Source organism: Neodiprion pinetum, chromosome 2, assembly GCF_021155775.2.
Source record: "Neodiprion pinetum isolate iyNeoPine1 chromosome 2, iyNeoPine1.2, whole genome shotgun sequence".
Classification (NCBI taxonomy): Eukaryota; Metazoa; Arthropoda; class Insecta; order Hymenoptera; family Diprionidae; genus Neodiprion; species Neodiprion pinetum.
Window position 1 is genome coordinate 41,455,611 of NC_060233.1, and position 25,666 is coordinate 41,481,276.

At 51.8% G+C, this 25,666-nt stretch overlaps 1 protein-coding gene across 3 annotated transcripts in view; it reads right to left on the reverse strand.

Moving 5' to 3' along the window:
• hth (homothorax) overlaps window positions 1–25,666 on the reverse strand; it is a 286,555-nt gene that overhangs the window by 129,691 nt on the left and 131,198 nt on the right. For all 3 annotated transcript variants that reach the window (XM_046610599.2, XM_046610598.2, XM_046610600.2), the window contains one exon: window positions 15,874–15,882. In XM_046610599.2, coding sequence (XP_046466555.1) covers window positions 15,874–15,882 — 9 coding nt within the window. The remainder of the gene's footprint in view (window positions 1–15,873; window positions 15,883–25,666) is intronic.

Consider the following 25,666-nt stretch of genomic DNA (forward strand, 5'->3'; position numbering starts at 1 on the left):
TTTTCCCGAGTCAAGATTTCCATGGAACAGCTGATCGTCGGATTGACGGGACGAGGTACTAAAATCCCGGCTTCATTCCCGCAGGCCGGTTTACAGTCGGGATAAAACGAGGCAGTGGTTACCGTTGTCCCGTGTTATGGACCACCTGTATGACTCGACCCTGAACTATACGGTAGAAACTGTAGGCCTATTCCCTCCCTTTCCCACCCGGTGCAAACCGAGACGGGACCGTACTTGGGATTCCGAGATTCATCAAAGAGCCGGAATGTCGTAAGCTGGCATCGTCGCCGCGAGAGAACGATCCTTGATTCACGGCCAAATCAGTCCGTCTGCATCGGATACGAGGGGTGAGACCAAGACGCATTCCTGCTCGAGAGAACGCGTCGTGCGATGAGAGGGCATCGTCAAGGTCACGGGATCCGTCGACCGGCGTAAAAGCTCGATCTTGTTGTTAGCGAGGTCGAGATGGATTAATCCGCGAGGAATAACCGATCGGCGTTACGCGGCAGGCAACTCTGTTAATTCATATCTTGGAAGGAAGTTTACTCTCGGTATACCTTGCAGGGCGCCGGTGCAGACCGAGTGGGTTACGGACTGTGGGGCGGCTTGGGGAACAAGGTGAGCGCCATGGCCGTGGGCGAAGGGGCCAAAGGGGGCGAAGGGGTCGGGCTGTTCCTTCGTTGCCTCGGTTCGCTTCGCTCGCGGAGGAATCGATACGCGCCAGTTGAAGCTCAGCGCCACCACCGCCTTCCGCTCTACGTCATTGGACCCGCGAGGATCCCCGCAACCCCCGCCCTTATTCCTCACCCATCCTGGTAGGTGAGTCTAGGTGTGCCGGATGGGAATTCGTGGGAGCGGAACTGAACGAGGGCTGCCGCGAACTTCGCCGAATATGTTGCCGGAACAATTTTTTCAACATGGGTACTTCCAAGAGCTGTAACTAAGGGTTGTGTGGATCATTCCAGTTACGAGGGATGATAATTCTCTAGAACAACGCTGCGCAGCAACAAGTATCACGAGGCTCTTGAGCAGCTGTAGGGTAGAAATTATATGCCTTGGATTTCGCAAGAGTTGGATTCTTTCCGTTAGTATCGTTGGACTCTGTTCGGAATGATTGGCAACCAAGCTGCAGCATCGGAATCTTCTTTCTTTCGTCTCTTTTTCTCCTCCACAACCAGAACGACGCGTACGGCACAAGCATTATTTCCTTCTTCCGGTTTCAGCCCAAGAACGTTAACCCGGGTAATTTATGACCAGTTTTGCACGGGTTATTCTTAATTTTATCCCGTGAATAACTCTTCCATGCTCTTCATCGTTGGGGCTTCCCTACCTCTTGTTCTTCACTTGCCTCACTCGGTACAAGCGGATCGATGGATGGACTGCTTTATTACGGCAAAGTGCGTTACGGCTGAGCAGAGTGCAGGCAGTGCAAGGGAGACGGAGAAGGAGAGTTGGACTTGCTAAACACACGCGAGAAGTAATAATTACAGAGATCGCATTGCCCGAGGTTTCCTTGGCCGTGGCGTTGTTATTCACTTTGCGAAGAAGCGAACTCCGGTTTCTCAGGCCGTACAGAAGCAAGGAGGTGACAGCGGAGGGATATAATTTTCTCACCAGGCAATTTTAGGATGTCACGGCGAATTAACTTCTGACAAGTCTTAATGCTTACGTTATATATTCAGGCAGGGAACGACCGTCAGACTATTGTCAAGATTATGTCTCCCCGTGAGACATGTAACAGCGGAGTCAAGAATACATTTGAATTTTCTTTACCTCAAATTCGCACTTTACGTGCTCCCCGGTATTGTCAAGCTTTGCGTGCCCAGTTATCATCTGGATCTCGGTCAATTGAAACAATCCTTTGCTAGGTTGCGCATGGTTCGTACCTTTGCATAACATACGTTCTAAGAGACCATAAACGTTATGCAGTCAGGCACGGCAGCGTGCAATCAGACGTCTGGATTGGAGTCGTAACTTCAGTACAGCATTGACAAACAAATCAGAATATTCCCAGGCTTGGTTGGTTGCGTCAGAGTTTGACTCCTTATTAGCAACATCATCGATTCGCTAACCGGTTGCGAACCGCTGACGAAAGGACGGACAGAATCACCTGAAGAATGATTGAAGGGCTCCCGCTCGCGGGCGTTTGGTTTTCGCGTTGGGTTTAACGTTGCAGGCTTTGGTTTCGGCACAGTCGTAAAAATAACGAAACACCGCGGAGCCCGGTCTCCACAGCTAAATGGCATGTAATAGCAAACTTCGGGCTACCTCTGGCACTGCGAGGACCGTTCAATCCCCCCCGACTCCGTGTCCTCTGCACTGCAACGAAGCTGTGCGAGCCTCGCAGAGTGAAAAATAAGAACGAGAAGAGGACGGGAAGGAGAAAAATAAAGAGAATGATGAACAGTCACTGATAGCCGAGCTAAATTTAAGCATCGATCTTGTAGACAAGTTTGTTCCTCTGCTATTCGCGGATGCTTTGGTCTTTCTTCGCTCCAGCACCGAGACCATAAAGTCTCGAAAGTACGGATTAGGGTCCCTGCCATTTGGCTATCGTCGCCTCGCGAGCGTTCAGACTCCGCTACAGTAACGATAAGTCGCACTTTAGTGGCGTCTTCATTTTACACGACACTTGACTCCCACGCGACGTTTCCATGCGGGTTGAGTTTCGCCGCTGGCTGTTGCAGAGAATTGCGGTGAAGAAGAGGGGTTGATTTTTTCGTCGATCTCATACGCACCGTTAGAAAAATGGTTAGATCGGTACCTACACCCAGCAAAAGCGAGGTGAAAAAACCAACAATCATGGTTTGCAGACCAAGTTATTTGAATAAAAATTATCATCCCCACACCGCAGAACCGCATTGCGGAAAAAGTACAGCGTAGTGTGAAAAATTGCCAACCGTGCAGCTGTGTCCGCGAATTAAACAGATGTCAGTCGTTGATCGGGAGCGTTGCCACGTGATTAGCAGGGCGTAATTTGGCCCATGGAAGTCGAGCTAGCGGCGCTGGGCCGAGTGGCCGACAATGGAGCCGGCCTGAAGTTCGTGACGCTGGGCAGCCACGGTATTTCAAGAGTCCAAAGCCCGGATCAGTGCCACCTGCTCGGTAGAACGTGTCTCGATTCCGCACGATTCGCCCCGGCGATCCAGTTCGAAAGAAATCCGCGCTCAGCGGCCAGCGCCCAGGCCTCATCAGCCGCCTAATTTTCGCGATAAATATTTTACAGCTCGGCCATTACGCGTTTCCCTTCTCGCCGTGCCGCTGGAAGAAGGAGGGCGAAAAGCGCGAGGGAATTGACGACGGTGAAGTTGGCGCAAACGTTATTATACAGTTTAAACAGCGCTCCACTCATTAAAATCTGTTTACCCCGGGATAGTTGGCCATCATCCACCCGTATACCCTCCCACTAGCGGTGCTACGATGGTGGCGCTTTCGCCGTTCACCCTCCCCCTCCCGCCCCACGACACCCACCTCCACACACCGCCGCAACCGAGTCAGCTACCCTCGACCGCACCCCAGGTTCCCGAGGGACGTCGTTAACACGGTTATCGCATAACTTTGGTCATTCCCTGACGAAGATTGACTCCATCATTTGCTGGCGAAAAAAAGGGAGGAAAAAAAAATGTGTATCTGCGCGACAAACGAGCCTCGGTACGAGTGTAACGTACAGATTTCAGTGCTTTTCTTGTTATTCTCATCCTGCAGGATGCGTGGCGTACCAGAATGTATAACGGTAAGAAATTTTTTTTTTCATCCGATCTTAGTCTGAAGGAAAAGAGCATGTCTGTCATATGTTATTACCTCTGTAAGTGGTGTATGACTACCAATGTTCTTCTTCTCACAGAGAGACGGATAGTGTGTGAACGTAATTTCAAGAGCGACGCGCTCTGGAATACGTGCTAGAACTACTCCGCCACGTAAAAAAAGTGCAACAGCAGCATAAAATAGTAATTGAGTTTTTGCAGCGGTACCAACTACAGCATATAATGCAATATTGCCGAGACCGGTGCACGTGCATGCGCAGCACAGTGAAAAAGATACAACCCGATCTTTTTGCCCGGCTTACCGGGCTGGCCAACCAAGATATTATTAACACGGTATGAGTACAGATACCGCATCCTCCCCCATTATATTTTATCTGCAATAAGTTTCCCATCGCGAGGGTTACGCGGAGGAAAAACCGGGGGTCTCTTAGAGCGAGCGTTGCGGAGCCGTTTTTGCCAACTCGCAGAAGTTCCCGATGAACGTCGCGGAAAAAAAGGATCCCGACATTTCCGACCGCCCCTGCCTCCTCGCATTGACCGTCACGGTATTTGCCCAACGGGGGATTTTTTTCGCAGGCCAAGCCACGGCCAACCAAAACACGGAAGGACCGGGTCGAGGGGAAAGTCGAATCGCTCGACGCCGGCGAATCCGCGACCGATCATCGGAGCACGTCGATCAGACAGCGAGAGGCGGTGGAACACGAAGCCCCGTGGTCGCAACGCACCTGCCGGCTTCCCTAGAGCGGCTCGGTCTGCTCGGCAGGGATTACTCGCGCTAAGAGGCAGAGCAGGGCTTCGCGCCTCATCGTCTGGAAAATGGCTTACTGCTTACATTTAGGTATCAAGCCGGGATCCGCGGGCCCTCGCCACCCTTCCGCCCCTGGATACGGGGGTCGAGCTAGGCGGAGGAACGAAGAGGATGAGTTCAATTTGGCGAGGGCGCGGGAATTTCCGATCGGGGCTAGGAGAAGGTGCGCGCGGCGCCGATCCCCGATTGTAAACTTGATGCTCGCGGATTTCGCAAACGTTTGCAAATATTCCGCCGTCCTACCAAGCGATCACAACGGCGCGCCACCCCATTACGCGTAATATCCGAGGCAACAGGACATCCTCGGAGTCTACGAGCGTATCCTGCAGCGAGGAGGAGAAGATTTATGCGATGTGGGGCGGACGAGTACCGGAAGCACGGGGTCCTGATCCTCCGAGGCTGCCACGGCTCCGCTGGCGTCAGCGTCCGCATCCTTGCTTCGGACCAGTTTCGTATGTAACTAAAACTCATTGTCGGACGCCAATATTGACTTTGCCCGTCCCGGCGCCCCGACATCCGCCAATCTGGATCAACGGGTACTACGACGATCATTAGCTCGGGTTATTACTGCGTGGACTTAACGCGGACGTTGAGGTAAGCCTCTCGAAAACGATAGCCAGCTTTGGTATTCCGCCCGGAAATGGAATTCGATATCCAAGTTATCAGAGGATTGTTTATAATCCATTTCTTTGCGAGAAAAGTCAAGCATCGAAAATGAAACATACTTTTCGAAAAATTGACATGCAACGAGTACAAATTAAACTTCGCGCGCGGCTATCTTTATCGATAACATGACACACATCAGGCTCAAGTACCGCTATTCTCATCGAAGGAATTTACATCTTCTTTTTCGTTTTTCATTTTTCAGTCTGCAAATTTGTAATATACCAAGTACCGGGATTTGTAACGTGACAATTCCGCTCAAAAATCAGAAATCTTGATAATCCATTTGTCACAAGGATATCACGAAATTGCACGATATAAATAATCTGCAGAGTTAAACGGTGAGAAAAGCGATGGCCATGGTAAAATCCTATTGCACGCGGTTAACGGGCGATTATAATATATATAATATAGAGATTGCTACACATCGAAAGGTGTTCTTGTGTAAGTGAAGGCAGCGGTTCGAGGTGGCTCCGGGCTTATATTGCATTCCCGAACGAATATCGCGTGACTGTAACCAATCAGCGAAAAATAAAAACAAGAAAAAAAAATAAATAAAAATTCCGTCTTCTTTGTCTCTTTTTTCTCTCATTTCAATTTCAACTTCATTTTTATCATCCCCCCCCCAAAATCGAGAAGAATCATTTACTTGTTTGTACGTTCTTTCTTCCGTCGGTGCAAAAACGTCATTTTTGGAATGAGCGATCTAATTAATATATCTGTAGAGTCGAAGGTTACGAAACACGCGCGTTCCAAGTCGGACAATCTAATTATCACGCGTATGGTGTACAGGAATACTTTTTTTCGTACAGCGTTCGCGAATAGAGGTATATTTACGTACCTACGTAACGAGCTTCTCAAACTGCCACGCGAATTAGATACGGATGAACTACGTCACGCCTCTGTTATATCAGGCGACGACCAAGATGTACGTAACGTAAGCGGCGTCTACACGGGGCGGTAAACCTCGGCTGACGATGAAGATTGCGTAACGAAAGAAGATCGCAGCGGCATCGAAACAAATTTCAATTATCGCCGTTACAAAGACGGGATTAAAGGTATGCGGCTGATCGGGAATCCCCAAATAGCCAGTGTCAAGTTGAGAAAGCACCTCGGGACTCACCGGGATTCCGTAAAAATCACCGTCGGTATCTGCGCATATTTAAAGCATTATACAATTCACTTGTAAAGAGCGAGCCGACAACTCAAGCTCACAATTATTTTACACAAAATATTATGCTGATGTTGAACCGACACCGCCGATCGGATCGATCACGATCCTTTTTAAAAATGATGGCTCATTTTTACCACATTATAAAATTCGTCATCCTTTAGATATTTATGTATCGCTTTTAGATACATCGAGTTAAATGTTATATGCAGATGCGGAATGACGCCGGAATGACTATTTAGCTTTCATTAGTCTTCGCGGTATTGCCGTGGTTGCGTATATCCTGGTAAGAAAGAACCTGCGTTCTCTCTCTCTCTCTTTCTCGTTGGTCAGATAACAATCTCTCGACTGGCAAGTCTCGAGTAGGAATAACAACGGGACGCCACCGTTCGCGGTGCAGATAATATGTAAATATAGGTATTTTGTTATCTAAAAACTTTGAAACAGCGTCAAATAATTATTCAAACCGCGCAGTAACATCGCCCGAATATTCCATCAGGTGTCTGTGCCTGTGCGCGCGTATAATAATTAGCTGCGCAATTTCAAATACACGAATGAGCGCCGTACGACCTTTCGCCAACCGTTTGACTCGGGCGAACAGCGAATCATTCGGCGCAAGGTAAATTGAATGAGAAAAAAATGAGGAACCGATTAGCGTTGAGGATCCAACGGTAGCGAAGTAGGTACAAGTACCTGCGTTATATTATAACCCAGAGATGATGGGGGTGGGGGGGGGGCGAGATACGGCCGCCTCCAGCACCTACCGGAGTAGCATCGGCCGCAGCTTCTGCAGCCCGGGTCCACCGCGCGATCCTGGATAACAGTTATTAGGCCTTTTATAATACGCGCGGTACCCTCGGAGCCAACCAGAAGCGGCGGCTGCGGTACACAACCAGGGCTAGGCTGCGCGGGTATAATGTGCGCGTATATGCAGCGACTCCTCCACACGATGCAAGCGGTCTTTATACCCTCGCCTGCCGCGCGGACACTCCCCGCCCGTGATTATATATCATTATAGGCATTTTAATAACTAATCATTTTCCTCCTCCGCCGCCGCAACCAGCGTCCCGACGGAGGCGGAGGCGGAGGAAACGCTACCGTGTGCTCCTTGTAGCGTGCCGCGCCGGTGCTGCTGCACGTATTCCTTACCTCCCTGCGTAATCTCGCTAATGCTATTCATGCGTTGCCCTTCTTTATTCCCCACCCGAGAAAATTCCCTTTGATCGATGCCCTCCGCCATCCGGTACAACGATACAGACTCTCGAGGACGCGGCTGAAAGAGTAGCATAGTTCGAATCGTCGGTGGTTCCTGAGCTTCGGATGCGAAAGAGGTGGAGGTGGAGCGAAGAGCAGCGGTAAAATATCCCTGGCACCGTTGACCGTCACGCGTTGCGATTCCGAAGCTACCAGCTACGATACCTTGCCTCACCTCACCTCACCTCGCATGACATCGCATCGCACCGCCTCCGGGCCTCTGCACCTTGTCTATATACAGGAGTGAAAACAAACGGGCGACCGCGACGCATTCGACACGGTGCTTCCTGCACTTACAACTCATCCCGTCCTCTTCGTAGGGAACCTGATCATCGTATCGTCGCGGTACCGAGAATAATGTTATGCCGAAGCTGGAGGGAAAAAAGGCGATAATTTCGATCCCGCCGCATCGACGTCGCGGGGATTGATAATAACCAGGGTGATTATCGGTTTCCGGTAGCTTTCCACCGGTTCGCTTCTCCTTCTCTACGGGTTTCTCATCTCGGATCGGACGCCGCTGCAGCTTCCGTCGCGAGCACGCTATCCGGACTGAATCGATCAGAGCCGTTTCGAGGACGTTTCACTGCACCATCGCAGGTGGAAATCCCTCCTCGTATAACGATAACCGTACAGGCGTAACACGAGCTTTATCTCGTTCATTGCCTTTTCAGTAGCACTCCACGACGTCCGTCAAGATTATCCAAAGTAGATAAAATATTCCGAGTCGAGACGGGTAATTGCTAGAAAACTAATTGCAACCACAACTATTACCTCCTCGCCCTGAAACCTACCTGCCGACGTTTTTCTTTCACGAGGCACATTCTAGCGTGCTTATCGCTCATTAATCAAACATTTTCTCAACTTGTAGCATAAATAAGATCTCGCGCCTTGGCGCCCATATCACCGCGTCAAGATGCTAATACAGACGGCTTATAATGTAATCACTCCATCCTTCGATGTATCGTACAACTGCCGACGATATCGTACCGCATGCGCATAATCGGATCAAGTCCAAGGTGAAGTTCGAACGTCAGTCATTCGCCCGATCCGATGCACCTGACCTCTTTTACGTAACCCTTTGTCGTACGTACAGGATCTTTACTTTCCATTCGATCGAATCGGATACCGGTCACGGCGAGTCGGCTAGTTCGACGATTCACGAGCGGAGTGAAAAAAGGAGCCGTTTAATAATTCCGTGGCAGTTCCGAACACTCGGCGGTCTGGGTTCACGGTGAATATTATCGTTATTCTTATTCTTCATCTGAAACCGCGAGAAGGCATCGTCCCGAGTTATCGCTCGGCAAGATATGCTAATAAGTAAGCAACTATTAGCTACCATAGTTACATGCCCAGCGGGTAAGCGGCCAGTCCGACGCATTTATGTAAGCAGCGGTCAGCGGGTGTTCTGTTCATTTTATACTTATGTCCTTACTCTCGCCGCTTGTACGAGGCGTACCTGTACCGCTTATAACGTATCAGAGGTAGGTAGGTACGTGTGGAACGATGCAGCACGGTAATCGGTAAAAATCGACAATATAACATCTTCCCAGAGGAGATTAGGTAAGTTTTGAGGCATTAAGTAGCTGCTCACCTTTCGCGTGCGTCCGTACTCGATTATTTGGAAGGTTCACCATTGTCGGAAGACAAGGTTCCAGATACAACCAAGTAGCCGATGCGCTTGCGTTGGCCAACCCCGTTCAACGCTTACCGCAAAAATGGAACAAGATTCGATATGAGGGAAGGGTGAAAAAGAGGCGAAAATTTACCGAACGAAATAACGAGGCGCGTTGATGTGGCGTTTTACTCTCTTCCAGAAGGTAGGAAACAGATGGCCGGACACCCTATCGGGTCGCCGGCTGAATACGGTCCGGTGGAAAGGGACAAGGCAAGATTGCGGTCTTGAGATCCGTGCACGATACATTCTGCAGGTAACTCGTACGGTGTGAGAGTGTAAACGGTTTGGTCGAGCGTGTCTACCGATACCGGTAGGCCTTGAGTGGCATTGTGCGAACCAATCTTCAAGCTCTCCTCCTCCGGCGATTAACCATTCCAACGTGACCTCTCCTCCTTAATTCCATAATCCATACTTTGACGCCTCCTCCTTCACCACCGGATAGCCAGTTGGACTTTTTCCAGTTGCGGAAGTAACTGAACCTGAATTGTGAACGAACGGACGACTCGCGGCACACGGTTTATCCCCGTGAAAGATCTGTCGGTGTGTAATAAAGAGCTCCTCGCGAGAGAGTTGCTAGTGCCTCGTCACGGCCTGCTGTGCAGGGGCTCACGACTCTCTGTGTTTCGGTTTTTATCTGCTGTTTATACTCGCCTGTACATGGTTTCGCTTCTAATTTACTCGATCTCGACAGTTGTATTCTTCATATTTCAATTGAGCCACATGGGAAAAGAGTAATGATGAGAAATAGATGGAAGAATGAGGAGAAGAGGCTTCATCGCTATCAGGACTGACGCAAATGGCGTGAGCGTTTTCAGCTCCAGACGCGATTTTACCGCTACAAATTGATTCTAGCATTTTTCCAAACCAAACACGATTTAATTTTTTTTTTTTTTTTTATTATCAGCAGCTGAGAAAACGTGAAGAAATTTTTCGTTTTTCGGCTGTTCGTAGCAACTTCAAACTGCGCGCAATTGTTTTCTCTTGCGAATTTTCGTTAACTTGAGGTCTCTGGCGAAAATACTGATACCCGCAAACAAGTTAGATAATCAAGAAACGCTTTGTCTAAGGCTACGGGCACTCGGCTTTCTCATCCAATCTCTTTCCCCTGCATTTTATCTCACGCCAAGACCAGCCGGCTGACCGCGTGGAACAATGTTATCTGTAAGCGGCTTGCCCCCGCATTCGCTTTGCAGGAAATTTATTCAACGCCGAAGCGGTTGCGTCTCCATCGCTGCAGAGCGAGCCGACGACGGGAGTGCGGAGTGCAGTTTGATCGGGATCGTTCGAGGAAATGGAGCAGCCTAGACGAAAGTTGACCCCCGAGCAAATAATCATATTCGCCACTTTGCCGGCGGTCGGAGGCTCAGCCCGGGTTTCATTTAAATTCATGAGAAGCCGGCGAAGTCGGAGTCACGTCAACCGGACGGTGCGGACTCGCGGTGCTGCCATGGCTTGCTGCGGCGTGCGGCAAGCCGGGATCCGGGATCCAGGACTCGGCTATGCCGCGCGTGTATCGTCCGTGGGCTACCCGTTCCCATCCGGAGCCGGGAACGAACGGTTTAGAATTCACGCTACGCCGCGGTCCGAGGCCGGGCACCGGTACCCCACGCCCACCCGCGGTCACCAGGACGTTTTAGTCGGCCGTGCTCGGCATCACCGAGTCGTCGGGTCCTCCGGGGATGAAAGCGACTCCTACAGCGGTGTTGCCTTTTCCTTCCTTTTCTCGGAATTCGAAATTTGGGAAATTTGGGAGAGAGAGAGGGAGAGTGAGAGAGAGAGGTAGAGAGGAGACTCCGCTGCCGGTGAAATGATCCGAGCATCCCCGCGTCCCGTCCCTTTGATCGCGCGGGGAACGAAAGGCCCTTGGGATGACGGTGCAACGTTATATTGATTTAATATCTCTCTCAGGACGACGGCGACGGGTCCGCGGTCATACATAAGGGATGCGGCGACGCCGCGGTCATTTCGTATTCGGCACTGACCACTCGGTACTTTTGCGTCCGAGGGATCAGCCGGGCGCAGCTAGCGACGCGTCGGTGCTGATACTTTGGATCAAGATCTCCGGAGAGGAAGAGGAGGAAAAAATTGAAAGGAGGAGGAGCGGCTCCACACGCGCCGCTCCGTCGGGAGGGCGGCACTTCCTGTTGTTCTGGCCGCGCTGCGGCAGCTTGTAACCCGATAACTCTGCGGGTGCGGGATTACAAAGGGGCCGAATCAAAATCCGTTTCATTTTATGAACTATCAAAGTGAACGTTCGGTGTATAACCTTACACACCGGCCCGCTTCGAGCCCTGCATTGGAATCCGAGCTTGCCCCCGAACATTAACTGCGCGGCTGTTGCGCACCTGTGCTAAACCGCCGCGCTGCGTGTGTGCGGCGACGGCATAACAAAAATCAATTGATTCAATGCAGAACCGGTAAGAGGCCGAAGGAAACGAGAAAAGACTTGAACCACGGGGGAGAGAGGGCGAGTGGAAGAGAAGGCGTACGGTTCACCTATCGATAAATCACGTGATTAAACTAAACGAGCCGCGCGCACTTTTATGCGTATACAGCGCGGTGTCGGGAGCTGATGTTGATATTTTGGCGAAGAGAAGACTCGTGGGGAAAAAACTTTGACACGAATTATTCATGCCGAGGCGTTAACCATCGTTTTGTCGAGGTTTGGCAGTGGTTCACAAAAAATCGTTCAAGTTTGATTAGATTTGAAAACAGCTCGAAAGACATCGTCCTGCAACGGAATCGCGGAGAGTGTAATCGTCGGATGGAGCGGGTAACTCGATTGGACAATCGCACCTCTTGGTGGCCGGGGTAAAAGGTCCCCGCGGATGAGGTCGAAAGGACCGATGCGCGGTTGGTGAACAAATAGATTACGTGCCAACCGCGTTGCCGAGGGTAGTAGCTTCTTTCCACCCTCCGCCCTCCTCCCACATGCCACTCACGTATTCATTCGAGTTTCCCTTCGAGGAGGAGGAGGAGGAGGAGGATGAGAAGGCGGTGGGAAGCGGGCCGAGGAGAACCGAGCGCCCAAAAATTGCAACACGTTAGCCCCAAATCCACTAACCATTCCATTATTAAATCTACGTCTGTATTACGGAACGAGTGAGGAGAACGCGAGCGAACACGGAACGAGGGATCGGAGCTCCATTAAAATTCCACGCTCGTGGGACCCATCAGAACTCTACGCCGCATCTCCGCCGTAATTCCTATACACGCGTATGCGACCCACACACGGCTGGCCTGCACTCACGGAAAGGTTAGGAGCACGTACACCACTTGACGTCGATCGTCCTTCTCTCTTTCTCACGCTTTCGTTCATGCGTCTAGGATTATTCTACAGCTGGTCACGGGGTCGAAGGATGTTCAAAGCCGCCACGAGGAAGGAGTAGAAAAAGAATAGGAAGAAGCCCGCGGAGACACACACGCGATATTTTTCTCCAGGCCAGAAAGCTGACAGCCGATAATCCCCAGCGCCGTTACAGAGGCCATCATCGCAACGTTATGCTGTTCCTCAAAATACGAGGCGTCGGGACGGAAAATACATAATTGCGTAAGCAATTCGATGACTGTTTCTTTTTCGTAAGGGACAATCGTGAACTTTTCAGCAGTGCGGTACATCGACACGTACTGGAACGATCTGTCCGAGGTAAAAACCGGACGGAATGGAGGCGGCGTGCAGGGTGACTAAGTCGTTCCTAATACGCGATCATTGAAGTTGGTTCTTACGACTTCGGTGACCGTAAAAAGTCATTGCTCTGATCTCACCGCGCGAGAGGGATTTGGGCTTGTTTATATGCTTATTATGTCAGCCGAGGCTAATTGGGCGTATTTGGGATAAGGCGGGATCGACGAGGACTCGGATTCTGGCACGTACCCGAGCGAGGGGACGTCGACCGGGATTGCCTGCAGGTTCTTCAGATGGATCGGCGACATTCTGACCATATCGACGTACGAGCACCGCGATATCCGTACCCTGTTCCAGACTCGGACCGTCGCAAGAAGCGGCGCATAACTTTCAGCCAACCACCGCCGGCTGTCATCCGTCTTTTCGGAACTATCGCCCCATCGCGAACTTACCTCGACATCCCGAAAGATCCATTGCTTCATTCGGCCCCCGTATGCCGGTCTAATTGCACCGCAAAACCGCGAACATCTTTCGAACACGAGGACCATTCGAGCTGGTACCCATATCTCGACTCCGTGCCTTCGTTTCCGAGACCGTCCGTTGAACTCCGATGATATTCCGCGATTCTATTGCAGGAGCTTTTACGAGCTAGGCGGAAATATTCACGCGGCTATCTATCGTCGAGGACACGCGCCGAACGGCATCCAGATTTCTGGCAAAGCTTCACCACCGACTGGCTGCAGACCTCGTAACTAGAAGCTGCGGGTGGAATGCAAAAGAGACAGACGTCGGTACTGCACGCCGCGTGTCCAACTGACCGCTAAATTATTCCCTCTAGCCGCACGGCATGCGTTACGCGGCACGGAAATAGCCCGGAGTCCGATTACGACCGGGGCCAGAGATTAGGATCTTTACAAATTTCCGCAGGACGTTTGTGTCCGGGAAATTGGACTGCGGCGAGGATTGAACGCCGCTCGGTTCTCATCAGCCCGAGAAATAACGAGTCGTAAAAGACGCGAGCGTTGCTTTACTGCTCCAGGATTGAGACCGCCATGAACGGGATCAACGAACGAACCGAGGCGTGGGTCAGGTGGGACCAGAAATTTGCCGAATCGAAACTTGCCGAACGTTATAGCTACGGTGTTGGGAGCACTACGATGAGCGGTAATTTCGACGAGGTTGAAAGCTGCAAAGCTGGAAAAGAGCAAAAGTTGGCGCAGGGTGCAGCCGAGCCGTTCAGCCGTGAACGAAACGCGGGCAAGAACTGAGACGCGCGTATTTCCATAACAATTACCGCTGCAAAAGGTAGGTACTGTGGAATCGCGGTTGGCGTAGGGACCACTCGTCGAAACGATTAACGATAATTGACGCGAGGGGCGATCCGGTGACGCGTGAAGGATACGCCAGCAGCATCGTGGAACGAAAAAGGAGACACTGGTCACCGTGCGAAGTACACACGCAAGGTGACCGACTAATTAGATGCGGAAGGGAGAGCAAAGGCGAGAGGCAAATCATCTTCGGGTTCGTTAGCCAGTGTGCAGGAACCCGCAATCTCGTTATGGCCTAACCATCGACAATTTCCCAATGCATACATATTTATGGGGGCAAATCGGGAAGCCGGCTAGCGAAGCGAGGTCACCTCGGATTTTCTCATTTATATATTAATTACGTTCGCGGTGTGCTCGGTTAATGATTGCCTCGCTTAGACGAGTGAGAAACATCGCTTATAGCTACGGCGCTCTTGCCGAGCTTAGACCCGACGGTTCTTCGAACTTTCATTAGTGCCTAGAGTCTCGGACAAACGGCAGACAGACCGACAGACGGCGGGATGCTGGGATCGTTTAAGAGGTGCCTACAACGGCTCGAGCCTGCCTTCGCAGCTACGCGTATCTAGTCCTCAGCACGCGATGAAAGACTCGTAAAAGGCATGCGAAAATCCGCGGAGGGCGTCACCGAGTCTTCTTCTTCTTCTACTCTGCATCATGCAAAAACCACCAGAGATCCACACGGTCCGTTTCGGTAGTTAACTCTGTGAATTCCTCGCCCTCTTTCTTCTAGTAATTTTTATGAGGAACTCACTTTTACCGAGTCGATCGGCAACTAACTAACTTTTCCACGGACATCTGACTGACATGTGGCTCGAAGCGAACGCTCGCCATGTGGCGTCAGGACGACTCGGGCACGGGTAATTATTTGCAGGACGTATCCTGCGTACATTTTCACATTCACGTTCGAGTCTTGATATTTCACGATTCTACGAGCCGCTATCGGTTTCGTTACGCGATCGGTGAATAAAGGTTTTTCCGCGTCTGCCGCGGACGCAATTAACCTAATTAATCTAATTAGATCGACCCGGGCAGCGTCGCATCGTCGCCGTCTCGGTCTCGTTTCTCGCGCCTCAATCCCGGCTGGATCGGCTCTCGGGAAGAAAGGGAGAAGATAAGAAGTGCGTATGGGATCGCAGCGCGCGTGACAGATCGGTAACTACGGCTGATTGTCCGAGGAGTTTGTACGCGCGCCAGAGTCCCCGGCAATCATCCTCATCAGCCGTCGAGTTTCCAACGAGGCGAATGATTAAATCATCGTCCGAGCTCGCGCACTTTTTCATACCGAAGCACCTAAGCGCTCTCATCGGCCCCGCAGCACGCAGAGTCGGCTACCTTTGTGGATGAAGATATACGTTACACCCGCCTCCTCTTAACTACTCGACTCGACCGCGCTTCAAGAGAAATCCCTCGATTAAATTTTCGCAATTATTTCACCCGAGTACGGGTGAACCGCGTCGGTTAAACGAACACGGCAGATCATTCAGCAACGGGAACAAGTAAAGGTCTACAACTTGGTGTGAGTCGTCGTCCTACCTTAGTTACGAGATCATGATCAAAGAGTAGTCCAAGCTCGATATTCACTTACCCATGGCGTCTGAAACAAAAATGAAGAAAATTCGTTAGTAATTATGACGTGGTGAGAACAAGTTCGTTACAATGATTTGATACAGTTTTCGGAACAAGTTCCAACAGCGCGTCGCAGGTTATACAACGTGAGAATCGCCGTCACAGGCTGCTCCGCGAGAGTAAATCGAGAGTGTCTGGAAAAATGCAAAGAGCTGCAGGTACGAGTGGTTCATCACTCGCCACGCAGTTCATTCCACGCTAATTACTGATCCGTGGTTGCACCGTGGTCGCGGCGATGCAACCACGGGCTAAGAAGCCCCGCTGTGCCGGGGCAAAAACGTCTATTGCACTTTCGCGAGTGGTTGGAGTACAACCTCAGCTCGGGCGGATAAACGTATCGTGAGCAATGGTGGTATGTAGAAGGGTCTCGTTCACGTGGATCTCTTTGGCCGACGGCGATCATCGCGGTAGAGAGAATTAGAAAATGTGTAATTTATTTGTTCAGTTTAGTCGGCGGATTGCGGCGGTCTTTCCACGTGCGTGCAGCACCAACAGCAACAGCAACAGCAACAGCAGCAGCAGCATATGCGTGCGCTTTTTTGTTGTACGCAAGTGAAGAAACCGTCCGGCGGAACGTTCACTCATAACTTCTCGAGATAATCTCGACGTGGTCAACGACGCAAGACACATTCGCCTCGGTATCTCCATTTGTCTATCTTTTATATAGTTATTTATTTTTTCGCCAAGGCTCAACACGAGCAAGCGCTTCGCCGCTACGCTACGTACTATAATGCCTACGCAAACGGCGTAAAGCGGCCTTTGGCACTTGGGAATATCTCGGTTAGATCATCGCGAATGGACCCGACTTGCCTATGTGTACGCTATTGAACAGCGAGCGATCTCGTAACGCGTCAGCTTTCGCAAGATCTCGATCGTTCCTCGTTACCTGAGGGTACTACCGTCCCTCGGGACTAGGACTCGTCGTCCATTCAGCTCGTACGAAACGATGATATTACTCCCCAGCGCCAAACTCGACTGAGGTTCTTCCTCTCCTCGGGGTTGCAGATTCGACCGCTGCGTCTCGGCCCGAGGCGTCCGGATCGCGGTCCTTTTTGACGCCCTCGAAAAGACGGAGGGTTTTTTGGTGGTTCAGGTTATGGCACCGATTCAGCGGATTCCACACTTCGCGGGCATTGTCGCACTGTCCGAGCAGCGGCGACGAGATTAATTAGCAGCGATGTCTTACCCGAAAAAATCGCGGCAAGAAACCGGGCCGCGCCTCGAGTTGCTAACTAACCCACTCCATCCTCGCCGCCTCGTCTCGGCACGAATCCCTGGACCATCATTCGCCGTTCACCTTCCTCGGGGAGTCTGGACCATCGTCACCTCGGCCAACGTTGCCCGATCGACATGGTCGTCAGTGAGCGGGGCAAGAACGTGCCACAAATTAAGCCCCCAGATCCGCGAAACCATCTGAAAAATTTTTACCGCTGCATGGCCGGATCCCTCGTTAGCGGTGCTCATTTAGAACCTTCGTTAAAATCGATTTCGCCTCGCTGATTTGCGGGCAAATTACAGTTCGCAGTTTCGCTATTGTCATCCTGAATTATCTCGCCTAATGCACGCCCGCCGAGTCCTGATCCTCGCCAAATTTTTCCACACAACAGGTGACAGTTTCTTCACGATGATCGCAGTCAACCGCAAAGATTTGAGATTCGCAGGTTGACGGACTGACCCGAACGGCTCAGCCTCGACTTTGCAAAAAGGGAACGATGTGGGTGGCGCGGTTTGGGAGGATGACGGAGAAGGTAGGGGGGGGGGGGGGGGGGGAAGGGATAACCAGCGCGTAATTAATTCACCCTGGAAATATCGGGGCTGGTATGTAATCGCCTATGGATATTTGAGTCGAGATGCTCAGGATACGCGGCCCGCAGGCGTGGGTTCGGTCTAGGCGCGATAATCTCGCGCGGGTGACACGGTTCAATGAATTTCGAGTGACCAAAGCGACAAAGGAGAGTCGTTGTCGCCAGCCGTTGCCCGATTTAAGGTCGAGCACCTCTCGCTCCGTCCCTCTCGCTCCTTCTTCGCGAGCTACGTCATTCCGTGGGTTCGGTTTCGCACTGCGACTAACGACATCAAGTTTCCGCTGCGTTTGCCTCTCTCGGTTCCCCGTCCGCCGATCCTGGCAGCGGGTCAAAAATTTCGCATTCGATTTCAATCCGGGCATAGCGATATCATCGGCTCAGAAAACTCGTTCTCCGATTTGCATTCATTCTCTCCGTCGGCTCGACCTGGAGTTCTGTCCTGATTTCCTTCATTTTATACTCTAGACTCTTTTTCAACGCCGCCGGAATTAAGCTGGCGCTTGATTATCCTCGTTCTTCTGTGAATTCGGACGCGGTTACCGTGAATTGAATCGATCAGAAAACCGAGACCGTTTTTGCTCCTCCCAGGTCCCAAGACGTCGCTCCTATACGTCCGAGAACTTTAATTATAAATTAGTTGATTAACTCAATAATGTTTTTGCCCCGGACGACGACAGTGTCCTCGGCGCGACCCGCACACTCGGATCCGTTGCAGTGTACGCTCCCATCTGCCATGCTCTCAGCGCTTCGCCCGCGATCTTATACGCAAACAGGGGTTCTCCAATCCGGTGAGAAATCACCGCTGAGACTCGATTGTTTGCCACGATTTTGGTAGGTTCGCAACTCTGGCCTTTGTTTCAGAGCTGGTCTTGGCAAAATTGTATCTCGAATGTACTCGAAAGCTGCCAGTGAGTCAGAGCCTCGTTTTCTCCGGTTTCATCGGTGCTTTCTCTTCGACGCACCGAAAGTGTCGAAAAGCTGCGATAGCGTAAACGCAAGCCAGAGACGATAATGGACTTGGATCGCGAGTCAAGTTCGATTCGCGAAACGAAAATGGAGGAGGAACCAGGTTGAGCACCAGTCTCGGCATTCGTTCGAAATGCAGGCTGGTCTGTTCGAGGCATGAGAACACAATGGCTGGTACAGCGGCGCCGTCGGCATGCTTGGTATGCGGAATGCGTTTTATTTCATATTAAATAAAATATTCGGCAGAGAGCGAGCCGGAGAGAACATTTGGCAAGTGAGGAGAAAAGGCCCCTGCCCGGGGTCTGCCAAGCGCCTGCCATGCCCGCGTCTTCCTGCTGCCAAGAGAGGAATCTCCTTGGAACGAGCTAAAACTGCCCGTACCCGCGGAGAGAGATCGCGATCGCTCCGAGCGACAGAGGATTGTTACCGCGAATACCTCTCGCTGCTCGCAATCGGCTTCGACAAATTAACCCTCGCGGGCGGAGCGAGCGAGAAGGATGCAGAAAGGGTCCTAGAGACTCGAAAACTCCTCACGAAGTCGCAGAAGATGCAAAAGTAGCGGCGGTTCACCGCCCTCGACGATAATGAAACGACGAAAATAAAACGAGAGAGAAACTTGATTTCACGGCGGGAGAAAACGTAGGAGAATTTCAAGTTCTTCTCTGCTTCTTCTTTTTTTCTTTCTCCTCTCTTTCGACGCTGCGCCTCGTTGATCCCGTCTCTCGATCTCTAACGGCCAAGCAAGTTCGGCGCTTTGAAAGAGATCCGGTATTCCCGATCGGGCGAAGAAGAGGGAGGCGAAACGCGGCCCCTGGACCCGTCACTTCATCGCGGCATGACCGGCGCGAGTCGTCGGCGTGCATTTCCTCTTCGAGTTAGAAAATTTCAAGATCGAGTCTGAAAACCCGTAGCCGCATGCACGACGTCCAGATCGTGCGCCAGGCGTCTTCTTCGTCCGCTCCGATAATTCACCGGGCAGTGAATCCGAACCGGGATAAACCTCGCGTCTTTGCAGCAGTCTCTCCGTACGCGGGAAAAGATCCCGAGGTCTCCGCGGGTCAGAAGCTGTCCTCGAGAGGAACAGCGGGGAATGGACGGAGTGCGGCACCGGGCATTCCGAGCGATCGTCGACTGCCGTGCGCGCTCTTGCCTTCTCGGATTGCGGGGAATAAGAAAAAGGAGGAGAGAAGTGGAAGGTGAAAAAGGTTGGAGCGTTCGAAAAAGCAAAAAAATCAAATCAGGAGCAAAAAGAGAAAACGCGCCGCAGCGTTGACCCGCGTCCTTCTCTCGCTCTCCGACTGTTTTTCCCTCGTCTTTCTTCCCCCTCTTCGTTGCAAATCAGTTCACCTCTTTTTACTACCAACAATACCGACGATACTTGCAAAATCTCAATTACCGAGGACCAGAACATAGTGCCAAGAATCCGTGAGCAGGATCAACCCAAGGACGAAGGAAAACCTTGGGAGCTGGTATTGTTTCAACGAAATTCGAGTCATCGTCTCGATTTGCATCGGCACTGACCTTGCGGGAAAGTTCATGGAACCCTGTGGCCGAGCGTTCGAAGGGTTATACAATGGGGTTCAAGGAACGAAGTGTAATGAAACTCGCGAGAGTTGCAAGAAAAATTCTTATACCTTATCTCGCGTGAAACATTCTTTAGGACGCCCACCAGGTCATTCGGTTTGATGGTGGCCGTACCCATTACATGAGTTTTGATTGCAGGCCGTTACGAGGGAACCGCAACTCCGTGCTTCTTTTTCGTCGCTGCATCGGTAACTTTGAATAAATTTTATTCGCCATTCAGTATCCACGCACAAATATCTCTCGACGTTCCAAACCCAGACATTTCGTGGCTGCAAATCGGTACGGAACGAGGCAGGATCGACATGGTAAGATTTTCGGATCTATTTATTCCGTGGGAAAAAAGACAGCCGTATCATCGGGAGATATAAATATCGCTGTGCTCTTTGACCGCGTCCTTAATTCTAACGAAAGAAAGACCACGGTAGATAAAAAGCAGTTTTTGTCTCCACCTGGGTAAAATTCTCACGCCGACGACTCGAGGTTCATACCCTATACATTCACAGCCGTAGAACGGCGCAAATCTCCGGCTACGTGGCGAGAAAATAACCGCAATATTTCGGTGGTCAGTTTGAGTCGAACTGCCGGTCGTCTCTCGAAGAAGCCTCGGCGTCGCGGAGATGTCCGTCCGATAATCCGGGCGCAGTCCGGTTGGGTCGATCCGGTCCGGTCCGCCGAGTCTGCACCGACAGGATGCCAGAAGCAGGACTCTCGGCGGGACGCGGCGGGGAAACCAGGTTATCATTAAGTGAAATGCCGTGTCCGCTATCGGGCCGCCTCACACTAGCTGCTCAGCCCGGGCCTCGACCCACGCGCGGGCCTCCGGACCCGAGGAATTAATAAGACGGAGACTATCTAACGCAATTAGGCCTCGGGACCGCGGCCCTCGTCTCTTAGCGGCGAGATACCCTCCTCCTGGAATGGCCGGGAATAGTCGCGATCGCGCAAATGACAAAGCGATGTTACCGTAATGTAATTTGTTGATAGACCAGCCCCTATCTCAGATCGGCTAATAACCCGAAATAGATCACCCTGACGCTCGTCGTCTCATCCCTTATCAGCGTAATGCAGCCTACTCCGTTCCTCGAGTGGAAGCTGCGACTGGGTGAACAAGTCGATGCTAAAAGAGCGCACGAAGACGGGATAGACGCTGTTCACGAATCGCTCAGATTTCCGAGTCGAAAGCTTTGCTCTTTTCCCTCGGGACCAAACTACAAACTCTCGGATAATTTTATATTTTTCTCTGATGCTCTGGGACCTTTCGTGATTTTTGATATTCGTTACGTTGGTCGTTGCAAAAACACATATTTGTCGAAGAGGCCGAAAACATGAGACTGCGAGGACGCAGGTTCATAATCACAAAGCATTCGGAAGAAGACTCATTAGTGGGGCCCAAACGCGTACTCTAACTGCAGTAGAGTCGCTCTCCGAGGTGAAGACACTTGTAGCGTTTAACTTACTCTTGCAAATAAGAGGAAACATACTCGACAGGGTGTGTAGTTAGGCAGGCGATGGAGAGAATATCAGTTGATCGGCGGTGCTCGGGGTATATGATACCGGGCCGAGGTGTTGCTCCTCGTAAACATTGAGGCATTAACATAACGAGTGACATTTGCCAGTTAGTGGTCGGGCACGCGGGTCCTCCCCGTGCACCGAGAACCGAAAGCAGGTATGGGTGATACACGGACGGACGGTATCCGCCGAGGATCGGACACGCGTACATGTGTGGAACATCGAATATGTGTTCTCGATGGCAGCAACGAGAGGTAATGAGGAAGATTAAATTGGCAGCGTAACTCCTCGGCAGAGTCCTGCAGCCTCATTGACCGAGTCAATGCCGATGCCGATGCGGCGCCGGGTTCCGCGTGTCTCGCGGTCACGCGGCAGACATCCGTGCTTCTTGCCAACACCACCTGTCGCTCGGACTACCTGTTTATACCGCGTATCGCTCTCGTAACGTTTACTATGCCAACCCGGGCAGTCGTATTTCTTGCCGGTAGAAATTTAGAGCTCTATAAAACGAGAACCGGAGCATTGTGCTCCCTTTTTATCTCTCGCACACTTTTGATCCTCGCTCCTGACGATCGGTAGAAAAAAAAAAAATAAATAAATAAATAAAAAAGTAATCGACTCCCGACACAGACACCCCCGCGGGACGGAATCGCACGCGCGAATTCATCGAGGCAGAGCTTCTGCGGACCGTACGAATAGCCGAGGTGGAAGAGGATCGCGGGCGACGAGGAGGACTCGCATGGTTGGCGGGTGTGGCGATATATAATTACAGTAATTAGCCAGCGAGTAATTAATTAGGATCGCACGTCGTCTGTTATTTCTGCTGCAGGCGCCGCGCAGCTCCTCCTGCAGCCCGCCACGCGATTCCCTCTTCCCACTCCTGCACTCCGCTACTCCAGGGTTACGTCTTGATCCCAATTAACGCCTGATTTTTTGCAGACGCATCGCGCGTCGCCTAACAGGGTCAAGTCCGGCAGTTAAATCAGTTGCACGAATGTGCGTGCAGCCGCCTGTCGTTTGGTGCCAACGGACTATGAATGGGCGTCATGAAACTCCGGATCCCGATGCGGCTGCACAAGTGATTTACGTCCCATGATGCGGAGGAAACCGAGAACGAGCGACGATCTTGCTGTGCGCGTCTTTCCACTGACGAGCTTTTTCTTCCATCGCCGATTCGGCTTTTCCACGAACATCCGCAAGTTTGTTCGCCCTTGCCATCGACCGACCCACCATCCCCGTCGGGTCACGCAGACCACATGCTCAAACATTCCGGCTCAACGCTAATAGCCACGAATTGATTAAGCTTTCGACCTGAAGCGCGAGTTACAAGGTGTGTCTAAGTACACGTACGAATGTTGGATGCGCGCGAAAATAAAGGTACTCTTCTCGACCGTACCTGAATAAAATTTTTCAGTTTTTCTACCGTCGAGTAGTAATTATGCACAGAGGCAGGTGGCTGCGGATTGTCCGGTTGATTTCCACGAACGGCATATGTGGGCCGACGAAGACTGCACCGAACGGAATCGATTTACCCGTCAAATAAACACTCTGCCTCGTTGTTAATTAAGCCGAGTTTTCGATCCAGATTCAATCAGTCTCTCGGTGTAAATGTTAATGCGAGAACGGCTCTCTGCCCACTCCACCGATATTGCGATGCCATTCAGTCCAGAAACGCGTACGTCGCCGTCCGTTCGGCCGGCAGAGGCGGGAATTGTCATCGGGGATTTCAAACTTGCATCAACTTTAACACGCTCACACCTCGGCGTCTCGTTGCACGTACGGATACGTATACGCGTACCTAATACTCGCGGCCGAACAGGATTGACTATCTTCATCTCTCGACGTACACCCGACGCAGCAGCTACACGCTTGTGAACGAGGCGATATAATACGCGCTCGTGAGTCAGGAAGTGGACGAGTTCGCCAACGCGTATACCGTGTTTGTTGATACCGGCTGATCTGGACGTTGAAACATGCCGCGGATGAAACGGACGGATAAGCCGCCTCCTGCAAGCGCGTGCAGCTTCGCGAACTGACGTCGAAGAAAACGGGTGCCACAGGTGTGAGAGGCGACGTGCGGAGGAGCCTTGAATAAATTCGGCGTCGCTGCGCCTTCGCCTAGGTATGCAAATGCGACTCGAGGACGGGGACGAAACAAAGTCGAGGTGGAGGGGGACTCGCCTACTCTTGGCGGAATGAAATTTTCCGCGACATTGGTTCCGAATGCGATTAAGCCGGGCGAGGAAGCCGGCGCGGCGGACGAACGATACTCCGTGACTTTCCGGAGATGTTCAGTCGCGCCCTTCGAGTTCTCCGGAGCCGCCGACCGCGGAGGAGTGGATAACCAAATCGAATCGCAACTTATACGTCGTGCAGACGTGATTCATCGCCGGGATCCCCGTTGCGATTCTCCACCCGTTCCCCGCGATTCAATTCGAACCTCGGATAATTCATATCTCAAGTACCTCAAATCGACCGTCGACGGGCTTGAATGTAACGGGCGTGAATATTTACAACTCTGCGGGGTCCGCGAAGGAGGAGGACTTTTTTCCCTCTTTCGAGAACGTCACTCGCTGTCAATTTAGATTCGTCGAGATGTCTGAGCGTCACCGGAACCCGCAACGTCTGTCACGCTGACGGACGGATCACGGATGCCTCGAGTATCCCGACTCGTTCTTCCGCGTAGAAACTTTCCTCCAAGAAGTAGAACACTGGTAGTAAAACTCGAATAATGAAAGAAACTGCGGCCTTGAGCCGAAATTACTTTCGTCGCATAGTTGTTTGAAGGGGAATATTGCCGGTCCGCAATTAGCCGCGTGGTTAACGCGTCATCTGGACCCCAAAGGAGGATCACACGAGCTCCGGATCCTGCGGGGTTCGCGTTGTTCATGACGACTGACCGTTACGCGTCGCTCGATCAGCCCTGCGCCGCTGGGGGAACGATAAATTTGGAGGATCGACGAAATGAAGAGAAGTGCATGCGATGATCCGAGCGGTTTAGCCGGGGTGTGCCGGGCCGGCCCACCTTTTAACACGAACACCCGTGGCTCGTATTGTGGCGAGCGAACCACTCCTGCACCCTCCCAGGCTGCACGCATCGCGCGTTATTAACGGGTGAGACCGAACCACCCGCTGCACTCGGTGCGCGCCGATTCTCTTCGACCGGTGACTTTTCTCGTGGCGGTGGAGAACGGAGATCGAGGCTACGGTAGAGCACGATTGGCGCGGGGGGATGATGGATCGCGAGGCGATCATCGAGCCTGGGGCCGGGGGAAGAGGCTAGCTTTCCGAAGCGAAGGTGTTGCTGCGCCACGCCCCAATTAGGGTCGTTTCCTGGGCTTCCCTGCAGGGCTGAGCGTATTTATGATGAGAATGTCCGCACCTGCGCTGACACTCAGTGCCGACCGCTAAGCCCGGCGACTCCCGCCCCTCGCCTCCCACGCCAGGGTGTTTTATGACGCGAAGATAGTCGTGGACCACGAAGACGACGACGGGGATCCTCTTCTATATCCGTATCGCCGGCGCACGCGGTGAAATACGATGACGTCTGTATTGCACTGCTCGGCGAACGATAATTCCAGACCACTTCGCACCCTGGTAAATCTCACTCAAGTTTCACGGAGTATGAATCCAGGCGTAATTACCGCGTTAACGCACAAATGGACGCCGTTCCGGACTCCGGTTTCCATTCCGGCGTACGCAGGACGCGAGGACGATTTTCTCTGGGCCAGGGCCAAGGTGCCTGCGGTCCCATGGCTTCTTCCCCGACTTCAGCCTGTTTGTTTGTTTGAATATATTTGTCCATCTCCGCGGTAGCTGGAGCACACGCCGGATCCTCGTTCGAGTCTATTGGCTCAGGGCCTTGGCACACAAGCCGCCCCCGCTGCA